At 41.2% G+C, this 13,574-nt stretch overlaps 2 protein-coding genes across 4 annotated transcripts in view; one reads left to right on the forward strand and one right to left on the reverse strand.

Annotated features, from left to right (window-relative positions):
• birc5b (baculoviral IAP repeat containing 5b) overlaps window positions 1–3,744 on the forward strand; it is a 43,945-nt gene extending 40,201 nt beyond the window's left edge. Inside the window, exons 1-5 of one of the 3 annotated variants that reach the window (XM_025009282.2) lie at window positions 23–235; window positions 1,920–2,029; window positions 2,501–2,618; window positions 2,714–2,852; window positions 3,117–3,744. In XM_025009282.2, coding sequence (XP_024865050.1) covers window positions 110–235; window positions 1,920–2,029; window positions 2,501–2,618; window positions 2,714–2,803 — 444 coding nt within the window. In that variant the 5' untranslated portion in view covers window positions 23–109 and the 3' untranslated portion in view covers window positions 2,804–2,852; window positions 3,117–3,744. Of the gene's footprint in view, window positions 1–22; window positions 236–1,876; window positions 2,030–2,500; window positions 2,619–2,713; window positions 2,903–3,116 lie in introns of those variants that run through there. The other 2 variants (XM_025009284.2, XM_025009283.2) reach the window with 2 other exon arrangements.
• A 4,919-nt stretch (window positions 3,745–8,663) lies between these two features.
• On the reverse strand, window positions 8,664–11,564 carry neurod4 (neuronal differentiation 4). The gene is made up of 2 exons (XM_017430890.3): window positions 11,333–11,564; window positions 8,664–10,422 (listed from the first exon to the last, which is right to left on the reverse strand). The coding sequence occupies exon 2, from the start codon at window positions 10,414–10,416 to the stop codon at window positions 9,325–9,327; it is 1,092 nt and encodes a 363-aa protein (XP_017286379.1). The 5' UTR covers window positions 10,417–10,422; window positions 11,333–11,564; the 3' UTR covers window positions 8,664–9,324.
• Window positions 11,565–13,574: the final 2,010 nt, after the last annotated feature.

Raw genomic sequence — 13,574 nt, forward strand, 5'->3', positions numbered from 1 at the left:
TTTAATCAGCCCAAAGTGGGAACATCTGTGGAAGTGCACAGGGCAGCACAAGCTGCCATCGTATATCCACAATAATACCGACACTGGGAGCCAGTGTCTGCTCAAAAATATGGCAAGCATAATTGTGCTGAACACCAGGTTTTTAACATTTGACAAAATGTATCATCAGTACATGCGGGAGCAAAGCTTTGCAGACTGGCCGTTTAAAGATGAATGCAACTGCACACCTGCAAAGGTAGGTAGGGAAATGAAGGACCACTGTGCCACAGAGGCTTTCTTTTCTTGTTGCGAAGTCTCGGTGCTTCACATTGTGAAGTGGCATAATGGTTTTTAAGAAAAATAATTATGTTTAATCATCTTGGCAGGGCTTCTATGTCCTTAATCAAAACCAGAACACTGTGTGACATAAAATAATTACTGTAAGCTCGGCTGCGTCAGGAAACCACACAAACACTGAGAAATACATTTTGACAGACCTGTCATCGTGGTTCAGGCAAAGAGTGGTCATCCCACCAGGGATCTGATATTTTGCTTCTTAATACCTCATGCTGAGATCCCTCTGGGCAAAATGCTGAACTCCATATTGCTGCTGATAAAATTGTGTGTCAGTTTCCTTTTTTTCGTCTAGGGGATTTTCTAGACATTTTTGAAGTGATGTTCTGTGAAATGGTTTTCAGTAGTACCAGCTGTGACATCTGTCACACCTGATGTCTCCAGGAACATCGAAAAAAGAGCAGAAGTCTTCATCCAGGCCAATGGCTAGCTAAACAAGGGTCCCTTTTTAAATTGTTTTTCAGGATTATAAAAGAAAGCTTTCTCAAAAGTAATATACTACTATACTATATATAATATACTAGTGAAAGAACGCTACATTGGCTAATATGAAAGTGCTATACTCTTGTATGTCGCCATTTGTATAGCTTGTCACTGTTTTCTTAGCTGAACAGCGCCCACATAAGGACATAAATGCATCCATAAATGTACATATGCCATTGGTGCTGAATGTGTTCGTCAACTGGGAATTGGGTAAAATTTTAAACTGGCTAGAAGTGGGGTAGAGTGTGTTCCTCTCCACGTCGAGAGGAGCCAGTTGAGGTGGCTCGGGCATCTGGTGAGGATGCCTCCTGGACGCCTCCCTGGTGAGGTGTTCTGGGCACGTCCCACCGGGAGGAGGCCCAGAGGAAGACCCAGGACACGCTGGAGAGACTATGTTTCTCGGCTGGCCTGGGAACGCCTTGAGATTCCCCCGGAGGAGCTGGCCCAAGTGGCTGGGGAGAGGGAAGTCTGGGTCTCCCTGCTTAGGCTGCTGCCCCCGCGACCCGACCCCGGATAAGCAGAAGAGAATGGATGGATGGCTAGAAGTGCTGATCAGGTGGTGCGATCAGCACGTCTAGTAAGTCTGACAAGCAGTAAAAATGGCCTCTCTTTTAGTTAGTTATCATTAGCCTAGCCTGGACAATAACTTCTGCCTTTTTATATCATGCTCTGTCACTGATGTCACCATTAATAATATACTATTGATTTTGACAGATCACTTCACAAATGACTAGATTATCCCTTTTTAATAAAAAAGAAATCTGTCAAATTGATCAATATAATGTAAAATATAAGCTTACCTAATCTTTGTTTACATATTACAGTACAACCTTTCCTAGACATTTACTGCTTCTGTTTTATAGTAAAACAGGTGCCGGTTTCCTCAGTTGTCCAGCAAGCAGACATTTCCCACTGAACCATAGTTGTCTCATAATGAACGAGCTGCTGACACTTGTCATGTTACCAGCTCGTAACCCCGCTAAAAGCCAGAGGGAGATCTCCCTTTCATCCTGACCGGTGGAACTAATCCTGTTGCATTTTGTTTCCGATGATCATTAAGAAAAAGGATTCCAGCGTGCTCCTGTTGCTGCCTGTCTCTGCAGATGGCCACGGCTGGGTTCGTCCACTGTCCCAGTGAGAATGAACCTGATGTTGCCTGTTGTTTCTTCTGCCTGATCGAGCTGGAGGGCTGGGAGCCAGATGACGATCCCTGGTAAGAAAAACTCAGTTTCTGAGCATCTTTTTTTTTTTTTCTATTATATCTTGCAGGTGATGTTTGTGTTTGTCATGTTAACAAAATATCTAATGAACCAGTTGACAAATTTTAACAAAACTCTCTGAAAGTATTCATTGGATATGCATCTACTGAATAACTTTTGAGGTCAACTTGATTCAAGATGGCCACTAGAGACTACAAAAATGACTACAGCTCAAGTCAGTTTTTCAGATATGGGGCTACAATCTAAAATGCTAATAGCTTAGAGTCATCCCAACATGTATTCCAAGAGCTAACAAATCACATTTCAAGATCTGGCAAACTGCTAAAACACATTTCTCATAGGATCTTGGTTTAAACTTTGGTATGAAAGGTGGAGATGCAGTATGCATTCCTTTAAAGAATAATGAGCTTTTAATCATTGTTTTGTGTTGGACACATTCCTTCCATGCTGTACTGTCTGACCAGGTCTGAGCATGCAAAACGCTCCCCGAAGTGTGGATTTCTATCACTGAAGAAGGATTTCACCGAGCTCACTGTGTGTGAATTTATTCACCTGGAAAAAGAGAGACTAAAGATCTTCATGGTTAGTTTGTGTACTGCCTAAGTGATATTTTTTTTTTGTTTTATTTTATTTTATTGCTTGCACAATACAGCTGTGGTTCTTTCTTTTTCGTGCAGAGGAAGGTTTGTCATAAGGAGATGGCTCACTTGCGGGACCTTGTGGACGAAACTCTTGAAGGGCTAAAGTCTCAGTTGGAGTCGATGTGATTCATGGTTGCCTTTTTTTAATTTAATATTGCAATAACTCTTTTTAAAGGTATGATTAACAGTTTATAATAAAGTGATGGCATTTTAAAGAGCTATGAAGTTTTGAGCCAAATTGACCTTTTTTGTAGCGCTGTCTTTGACCACAAGATGGTGCTTTAGAGCTTAAGTTGTAGCTTTCCCCATGTCCCACATTATGTCCCACATTATGTTACAGACTGCTTCAATCTTTCACTCCAAACCTTCACAAATGTCCTCTGATCTGAAAGCCCGCATTGAGGAGGATTACAATGTGTGCTATATTCCCTCTTTTCAGACGAGAATACTTACCATTTTCCTGAACGTGCCACCATCTCAGCCACATCTTTTCAAACCTTGACCCTGGACAGATGGCCCAAAGCCCCTCCTTTTCAATACCAACTGTTGCCCCAGTAACATCTGTTACATATAGGGGGACAGTGCTGAGAGGGCTTGCCAGGACACTTGTCTAACCCCGAGAGGATGACTGGGGTGCAAGAAACATTTCAGAATGGTTCAGATCGCTTTGGAAACTGCAAGAAAGGGTGGTCATGCAACAAATATCTTAGAAAGCATCTTGCACAGCACTAGTTAAGCATTTTGAGGACAAGAGTTTTAGAAAATGTTTGCCAACGCTGAGCTTTAAAATTTTAGTTTTATATGTGACAGAAACAAGTTTTCTTCTGTCTCTGATGGGAAGGCTGGATGAATGGCATGCAGGATTAAAAGATCTTCTCCAACCTTCCACTGTCGTGGATTAATGTCTAATGTAACACTCTGGTCACTGAGCCCAGATCAGCTGCTTAATTCTTTTTTATCCGCTCGCAGCAGAGCAAATTGAAGGAAGAATATTTTTAGACAAAAAAAAAAAATAAAATAATTACCCCTGAGTGATGTAACATTTCTAATAAAACTGTTATGCATTACACTCTGGATTGTTGTTTTAATTCTGTTGTGAAACATTTCAAACGATGGTTTCCAAAGTTGGGGTTGGGACCCCACTGTGGGTCATGAAACACAAAGAGAGGGTCCTCCAAAGATTCTCCAGAAATCAAAATTAGAAATGATATTCACCCTAATGGTTTCTAATCAATACAGCAGTGTTACATTTAATAAAATGGTTTGATTATACTTAGGTATTGGGTACTTTGCAAAGTTTGTACACTTAAACTAAACAATTTAGTTCACAAGCCCCTGCTTGACCGTTTGGGAACCACTGCTCTAAATGACTCAAATGTTATAGTCACTTCTATTTTTAGGTATAGACAACCGTTCATGAGAATCTTGTTTACATTAATTGCATGTGAGTTTAATCAGGATTTATATCCATATTCGGTGTCAATCCCCTTATCAATGTGTGCTCCAGAAAATGAAAGAAGAGAATAAACCAGCACAGATGCGATAGGTGAGCCCATTTGTGCAAACTGTGGGAATTTTTAAAGAACCACAGTAAGAAGCCTGTTCATGTGGTTATAAATACAAACCAAACAGAAAACTTTTTTTTACTTTGATCATGAAGCCCATTTGGTAATTCTCTGATGTAAATTATGAAGGATTTACATCAACAAGCTCAGTTTCCTAATTGATCATTTCTAGCCTCGCAAACTGTAAACAACAAAATGTAGCAGATGGATGGACAGATGTTACTAACAGAAACTTTACAACCTGAGCTCTCCATCAGACCCCATCTGTTGCTCCTACAAGCAGAACCTCCCTCTACCCTCCTCCAGTGCTTGTCCTCATCTCCTCATCAGCATCTATCAGACGCCCTCTCCCCCCCTGATCTGCATACACTTCCCTAAATAAATGACATCAACGTTTGACCTCTCAAATAACTCTTTGTATACGAAATCCAAACAGGTCTGTATCTAAAATCTTGGCCATAAAGATGTAAACTTCTGTATTTCCAATGCTAAACTCCATTCTCATTCGGCTTCATTCACTTGTTATGGAGTTTGTGCAGAAATTTGAGAGAGCCAGGTGACAGAAAAACCTCAACTATTAAGTGATTTTGGACTAAACCGACTCATGGATACTGATCGATTTCCAGGAAACAAAATACTTAGAGTTGTACTGTTCTTTGTCTGAATACTGAAACCCAAAAGTCCTAATGAACTTTTTTTTTCCGTCCTCCACCTCTAATGTGCCTGCAGTCGGGTGTATTTGGTGCTTGCTCTCAGACATCACGTCCCTCCTACCTTGGCCTTTTTTTTGTGCCTTCTTCCAAAGAGACCTCCATCTGTCCCTTCACTCAGCCCATTGTGGTGTCCCTAAGCCCAGAAACTTCCACAATGCAGTGGGCGTGCAGAGGGGGGCCATGGCAAACACGACAGCATCCAGATCCCATTAGAAGCTCTTTAACTCCTACACCCTAATACTCCGAGAGAACTCTGGGAGGGGAAGGTCCACCCCTTATGCTCATGCACACCATTGTCACCTTTCACACCCACTTCCAGAGGTAATGAACCTGCTCTCTTTCCTCTTCTCCGGTGCACAGCTCTGATTTGTTTCTGGTTCAACTAAAGCAAACTGTTATATTTTATATCATCTTTTTTTTTCTTTAATATGACACTATCTTTGGTTCTGGTGTAAATGTTCAAAATTGCATACAGAATTTCAGGAAAAGATGACAGTTTTTAATAAAAGAAAAACTGATACAAAGAAAATGAGGTGGGACAGGAAAATTTCTGAAAAAGTAATGACATTCAGAACTCTATAACTTGTATTAATGTCTCACAAAGTGCAACAACAATTGCTTGAAAAACTACAAATTGATAAGATTTTGCTATTTTTTATTTTACACCTTGTTTTTTATTTCTTTCTAGTTTTTCTACATCAGAGCTGCTTCTTTACATTTTTGTTTTTTAATTGTATGTTTTCTAAAATGTGTTGTCTGTTGTTCTTAGGAACATTTTTTGTAAATTGTGTTTTCTGTCTTGGTATTTATCCGTTTAACTGTATTTTACAATTTTTTTCCTGCCATATGTTGTGTTTGCAGTTTCCAACCTCAAGTCATGAAATTTCACTGAAACTTAATGACTTGAATTTGATTTTAATGCTAGTTTTCAAAAGTTCCTAGTAAATGCTGTGAATGTCATAAATAAATCAAGCCTGTACCCATAAAGTTATGTCTCAGTCTCAAATCTTATTAACTGTGACCAACTTTAAAGTGTATTCTGAAATGACCTCTCAAATGTGAGATTTTGCCAACATCACTGTCTCTGTTAATCATCTCTGTCTTTCTTCAGCCAGCTGCTTGTTTAGCTTCTTTCTGTTTTGTGGTGCTCCGTTTCTCATTCTGGGCACCCAAAACCCTTTGCACCCCACAGAGACCTGTGTGTGTGTGTATGTTTGTGTGTGTGTCTGTGTGTGTGTGTGCCATAGCCTAAAGAGGAGGGGCAGACTCACTATGTTTGCCTCAGCTTAAAGGCAGGGGGATTATCAGCACACAGACACTGATTAAAGCCTTCCAGCCTCCTATGGCCCCATTAATACAGTCTTAATCACAATGCTTTATCCCTCCATCGAGCTCCTATAGATCCGAAACTTTTCATTTTCGCAGAGGCCACTCGTGTTTGGCCAGTGGATTAGGGGTGCTGAACACAGAAAATAAAATATGAGCAGGAGAGAATGAAAGAAAATATTGAATCAGCTTCATGCAACACACTTTGACAAAATACTATTATATTAAAGGTCATTTTCCTGTTTTGTCAGCGACATCAGTTTCATCTGCCAGAAATCATTTTATAGTTTTATGTTGCCAGCAACACTCCTCTTAATAGTAGTTACTGTGAAATGCAATATAGCCCACAACATTTAGGAAATAAAGACCTTGCATTTTTTGAAAGAATGCATATCACCCACCACAGTGAAAAAAACATCACATTCACCTGCGGTGACAATAAAGAATTGTTGATGCAACTCGTTTTTATTTAATTCCTTGCACCCATGAACTACAATTCAAATAGAAATCATCAACTTTAAAAGCTCATACTGTGGCTGTATTTCTACTTTTTTTAAAACTATCTAATGTAAATAAAAAGTCTCCGCCATGCTCCAATCACTGATTATCCCCTGTTTCCTTTGTCCCTGTGTTTTGTAATCTTGTATCCAAAGTCAATTTACAGAGATTATTTCCATATCCACCCACTCATGTATTTGGACTCCAGAGAATAATTCCCTTTTTGACCCCCAACCACTTTTGTCGTGACAAAAAGCGACAAAACAAAGAGGGTGCGCGCCAGATAACTCCGCCAGTACTTTCTCACAGGCCAAGTGTGTGTCTGTATAGCTATGTGTCATTCCAGTGCCAAGGCCGATGCACAAGAGCGAGGAGGACAAACTCGTGAATGAGGAGCGAGGACCTCTGTCACCTCATCTGCCTTCTGTGCCGTTCTCTTTCCTCCCCTTCTGTTTTTCTCCAGCACGCTCGTTTTTTTCCTCCCCGCTCTCATCCTTCTCTCTCATCTCTTTCCCCACAAACTGGCCCAGCTGTCCATCAGCGCCCCCCAGCGCGGCTCCCCCAGCTGTCTGCCCTCCCTGAACAAGAATCCCAACAACAATACAAGTCATAGGTCAAGAGAAAGAACAGGCTGCGCTCACAATAGACCAGTGGCGCCCACTAAAACAATCTTTCCCTTTTCTTCGGTAGCCTTTCTGCACTTTATCCAAAACTGGAAAAGACAAACATTTGGAGAGGTAGCTGAAAAGAGGAGGGGGAGGGGGGGTCCTCTTAGACAACAGCCTCCAAAGCACCTTTTTCCTTCATACAATTGTCCCAAAGGTCCACAAGGATAAACACACTTGTACACACCATCACTAACTCTCACCACTCCATTTCTGCACCCTGTCCTTTGTTTATTTCAAGAGCCATCATGTCCTTCAGAGTGATCATTAAAGTCAAAACTAAACCTGTTGTTATTAGGTGACTGATAGAAATGTGTTGGGAACTTCCAATGTTATGTACACTTGCTAAAATTTTAGCTGAAAGGATTATTAATGACTGGAGGGTTCTTTATATTTTGCACACCATTCATAGTGCTGTGTTTCTGCAGAAATCCCATTCTTCTCCTGCTCTCAGTAAATGTGCATGACTGATTTGAAAACGAGTTCTTGCCCCACAGTGTTTTGGCATGAGCCTGATGGGAAAATGGGACACATGTGAGAGAAAGTGAACGTCAGAAAAGCCTCTGTGACTCGTTCACCTGTTCCCCAGAGCTGTTTTTCCCATGGCCCCCCACAGCAGACTCCCTCCTGACCTCAAATAAAACCTTAGAGCAAGTCTTTAAATGACATCATACACAGACTCAACACACAGATGCTCACATCCTGCAACAATCCCCCTCTATCAGCCTCCACTTTTTTCATCATTTACAGTTTTATTTTGACATCATTTTAGCTTCTGTGAAATTATTCACTTTCTTTAGTGCAGAGTTTAGTTTTTACTACTTTTTGTTGCTGAATTTTTGCACTTGTTTTTGCTTACACCAGATCTTTTATCAACGAGAAACTCACAGGCTGTTTAGCTTAATGCAAATTCTAAAAATAAATGTGCCTGGAAGGAACAAAGATCAGCATTTGTGTTCATTATATAAAAGAATCCCCCCCAAAAAACTGAAACTTGTTTTACTTAAGATGGGATTTTTTTGTTAAAATATAAAGAAAACAGTTATTCTCTAATTATAGGTACTTGAAGTAAAAGTTTAGCTGAAAAGTATATAATTCTAAACTTAAATACTTGCCAATGGAAATATCAAGTATTTAAGCACTCAGCTGATGAAAAATCGAAATGGGATGACAATATAACAAAGAAAATAATTCATGCCACACATTGTTACTATGGAAATAGCATATAATATAAGAATATTTATTCAAGTAAGTGCGAAATGGCAAAATATTAACAGAACATTTGACAAAAATTGTGACAAAATGAACAAGTACCTGAAAGATCTCCAAATAAATAGCTTAAATACAGCAGAGCTACCAGAGAATGGCAACAAACAAAGAAGACAGTGAAACAAAAACTGTGCTGAGAGAAAAACAAATAAAAATGACGTAAAATTATCAAAATAAATATTAAATACACATATAAATAAATGTATTGCTTTCGTTAAATCAGTACATTAAATGTAAACCTTAGTGCACAATTTAACCTGGGGACTTTTGGGTAAACTCTTCTGTTTGCAAAGCTCTTGTGTTCAAACATGAATGATTTGGTCAATAAATCCTTAGTTTTGCTCTTTTACAACTGAAAGGGTAACTCATTCAGAAAATTTTGGAAACCAAATATCAATATGTGATAAAAAAACATAAAAGAATAAATAATTTATCGTAAATGGGTGCATGTTTGCATCAGGTAGACTGAGTTGAGACGATGAGTCTCTTCCTCTTTGAGCATTCACTGCTCTCCCAGAGTGCTCAACAACATAAATCTAAACCACTTTCTCTATACAGTCAGAACAATGGTCGTCATTTTTACAGCAGTTTGTACATTAGCCCAGCCACTTTTACATGGTGCCTATCTGCGATGTGACCAGGTGAGAAGGGCCAAAGGAGTCAAAGGTCACATCCAGGGGCAGCTCGTAACGAGAAGCCTGAAAGACTGGGTGAGACTGAGGTCCCCCTGATAAGCTGCCGGGCGTGGAAGACGGGTAATGGTGGGATGAGAGGTAGTGGCCATGGTGGGCAGAATGGGCCGTGTAGTTCCTCTCTGATTCATGTGGAGAAGGCTCTTGCTTCAGGGCAAAGTTACTGCTGATGCTGAGGGGGGGCGTGAGGGGCCCGTCGTACGGAGGGCTGCCGCTGCTGCACTCATTAGGGGAGGAGTTGTCGTACACGGGCCCTTTCAGTCCCTTCATGTGAAGGTGATGGGACGCCTCCAGGGAGCCATAAGGTGGGCTGGGAAGGCCTGGGGATGGATAGCTGAGGGGATGTCCGGTCACCCCATTAGCCACTCCGGGGCCCCCACAATTGTCCTCCAGTTTGTTCAGAATTAGTGGAGAGGGTCCAAGCTGCAGGCACCCAGCAACAAGGTTACTGGTGGGCTGAGACAGACCTTTACACAGCATCTCCACAAACCCGTGGCTCTCCGGGGACTGACCGTTTTCCAGCACCTCCGACAGAGCCCAGATGTAGTTGCGGGCGAGCCGCAGAGTTTCAATCTTGGACAGTTTCTGTGTTTTGGAGTAGCATGGCATGACCCTGCGCAGGTTGTCCAGAGCGTTGTTCAGCCCGTGCATACGAGAACGTTCTCTGGCGTTGGCCTTAATCCTCCGGGCACGGAACCTTTCCTGTCTGGCTTTAGTCATCTTCTTCTTCTTGGGGCCTCTCCTTTTGGGACCTCTTTCTCCATTTGGTCCAGCCTCCTCCTCCTCGTCATCCTCCTCCTCCTCCTCCTCCTCCTCCTCCTCTTCCTCCTCCATGTCCTCGCTCCCAAGTTCTGTGAAGGAGTGGATCCGGGCCCCAACCGTCAGGCCATGGCGAATCCTCATCTCTGGGCTTTCGTCTCCGTCCTGAGAGCTGCCATCCTCCTCCAGCCAACTGAGGGAGCTCACCAGCTCACTCACATCCCCGCTCTTCCCAAAAGGCCTGGTCATCATTTTGATCTGAAGGAGAACGGCACATAATGTCTGTTATTTGTACTTCATTCAGGGTTTAATGCATGTAGGTCTGAACACTTATATTGTGTTTTAAACTGACTGATCACACATGAAAACATGTAAAAGCCTCCAGAATGAAAGCTCCTTCAGCACCTGCAGAGTGGACAGCTCTCTGAGCCACTGCCTCTCAAATGAAAGACCTGAATTAAAGCTTGTAATTACATTGTAATATAACGTGTAATATTTTGATATTAAAGAAAACATGTTTCTTTAGGATGAGAGGTGAGTTTTTGCTCCCTGCTGCCTGGCTGCCAATCTGGGACATGACAGGATTTACAGCATATAAAACTCAAAGATTAAATAGGCAACATACAAATCAGCAAACATTCGGACAAGCCGCCCACATAGTCTTTATGACAATACAGACTATGATTTTTTTTTACACTAATATTATTAATTTGTTTTATATTTACATATAGAATAAAAAGTTGCATAAATTCTGAATAAATGTTATTATTGTTACTATATTGTTATTAATTAAAACATTAATCCGGGACAGAGGAACTGCTTTTGTTTCTCTGAAAACTGTCCTAATTATTGCTCACTAATGCGCAAATGTGGGACAGATTATTGTAATTTCTGAATTCAAACGTTTCGCATTCAACTCTGACCTGATAAGATCCACCAACATAAGACATCTGTTTTAGACTATACTTTGTTCAAAATCTTCTAAATTAACTTTTTTTTTTTTATAAATCTCAGATTTCAGAAATGTATGCTCACCCAATTTGTAAATGTGCATGCAGTTGCTCAGATGTTGCTCATATTTAAAAAGAACATCACAATTTTTTTTTATCTTTTTTTTTTCGTTTGACTTTTCTTGCAGTTAAAATGAAAAAAAAAAACACCAACTCACCTGTTTGGATTCAGCGCTTGCTCCGTGTAAACTAGCAGTAAAACTCAGCTAACTTCACAAAAAAAAACTGCAACTGAGGGAAAGAGAGGAAAAAAGAAAAATCTAGAAAAGCTGCGTTGGTTTTCTTGCGCACCTTCCAGTGTTCAAAAGTGTCGCCCTCCCCTCAGACAGCCATGAGCGCGCTGGCAACTTTCATCTCCAAATGATCCGATCAGACTGATGTTTTTGCCTTTAGCTGGATAAGCGCCTCCCTCTGCAGCCCCACCCACAGCCAACTTATCCAAAAGCGCGTGTCTGGCCCGTGACCAGGAGATTCACTCTTATTTAGGAAAAGGGAGATCGCACGCTCTGGTGCACATGTGGCCCCTTCTTTATTAATCAAAAAACAGAGCGAGAGAAAAAACGTTCAGAGGAAAAACAAAAAACAAAACGTGGCCGCAAAGCGCGCAGGTAAAGTGCGCATCCGGTGCCAAAACCTTCAGGTCAGAAATCAGTTTTTACTCAGCTACTGACTCCTCTGACCCTGAAACAAAAGCTGATCATCAGCTAATTTATATAATCTGTCAAAAAAATTATCTAGACTCTTACTCTGGTGACAAACTCACTTCAGATCGTGTTGCTCTTGGTGCGTAAATGGAACAAGTTAAAAATCCCACTTCTTTGTTTTATGTTTGTTTGTTTGTTACAAACAGTGACATATTCAATCAAAACAAAACTGTTTCTTCCTCTTTCTTTTTAGTAAATGTATAAACTCACTCCCAACTAGAGGAACTGCATTTTCTGCCAAAAAAATAAATAAATACAGTGTGAATGCTGAGTGGCGACCGGTGAAATTTGCTGAAGAAGCTGAAACTGAGTTGTTAGCTAAAATAAACAGAACAGTAGCTAAAAGGAATAATACACGAGATAAAAGCTCAAAATAGCAGAACAGAAACTAAAAGTAGTAGAAGGCTAGCTAAAAGCTAAAGAAGCAGAATAGTAGCTAAAAACTAAAAGTAGCATCAGAATACAAAAATAGATCCCTTTTGCTGAGACAAGTTTCAAAGATTAATTTTTTTTTTTTGAAGGAATGGAAGAGATGTATTTCCATGTGGAAAGTATTTGTATATAGCCTATATATTCTTTAAAGTATCACTATTACAAAAACAAACAATAATCATAGCGCCCGTCTTCTGAATGAGCTGAAAGTTTTCATATATAAATGGCTAAAATAGCACAAAGTATGCAGAAGTAGCAGCAAAAAACGTACAGAAACATAAATAATAAGAAAACAATAGTGTTAGTGCTGAATCGGGATTCAAACGAACATGTGCAGATACAACAAAACTCTCTAACCGACAGCGGCCAGAACCTCTATAGAGGAAAAAATAATCGGCTACATTGCGCTTCGTGGTCCCGTGTGTTAACTGGGCTGCCTCAGTGTGTCGTCATTAGTCGGTTGGATTAGGAATTTTCCACCTAATTAAACTCAGAGCAGGCAGGCACGGTGCTGGAGTTGGGAGACGCTCCTCCTCGTGCGCGCATTTAAGTGATTCTGACAGCTTGGTGAGCAAAGAGCAGGTGCGCGCGCGTTGTTCACCCGCTCACTCGATTGTTTTCCTCCATTTTTAGCGTCACGCCCTGGAAAACAATCTGATTATTGAATCGACCGGTGCACTAATAGAGACACAGGTACTTCATAGGCTTAAACCTAATGAACTGCGGGAAAGCTGACACTTAAGGCTGTCCGAGTTTTGTGTTTTATATTTGTTGTTGTTTGTGTTGTGATAAACTATTAATTGTTGTCTTGACTGTCTGTTAATGAACTGGATGGAAACTTAAGTTTCTAACTCAGCAGAGTGGCTGAACGCTCCTTGATAAAAGTCAGTCCCACGGCGTAATAAAAGCCCGCCAGTCTCGTGCGCGGCGGGCCGCGCCGCAGCGGGGGTCTATTGTCATCACCCGCCACTGACAGCCTGGCTCTCGCGACTCGCACGTGCCCCCGCATTGATCCCATTGTTGTGCGCGCGAGTGCGCACAGCTGTGCTCGTGAGTGAACTTCAGCAACTGTGGCTCTTCCTTCTCGTTTTTTTTCTTTTTAAGCTTATTTCCAAGTCTGACGAGGAGCTCACATGACAAATCGGCAACATCGCATAAAACGGGCACTTATCTAACGATTTATTGGGCACAGATGGTCGGATATAGGAAGCCTTGGGGGTGGGGGTGAGAGGGAGGAGTGTGTGTGTGTGGGGGGGGGGGGGGG

Source organism: Kryptolebias marmoratus, linkage group LG8 (assembly GCF_001649575.2).
Source record: "Kryptolebias marmoratus isolate JLee-2015 linkage group LG8, ASM164957v2, whole genome shotgun sequence".
NCBI lineage: Eukaryota > Metazoa > Chordata > Actinopteri > Cyprinodontiformes > Rivulidae > Kryptolebias > Kryptolebias marmoratus.

Bases quoted from the DNA above. Each gene is read 5' to 3' on its own strand.
- neurod4 (XM_017430890.3), bottom strand. From the start codon at position 10,416: ATGATGACCAGGCCTTTTGGGAAGAGCGGGGATGTGAGTGAGCTGGTG.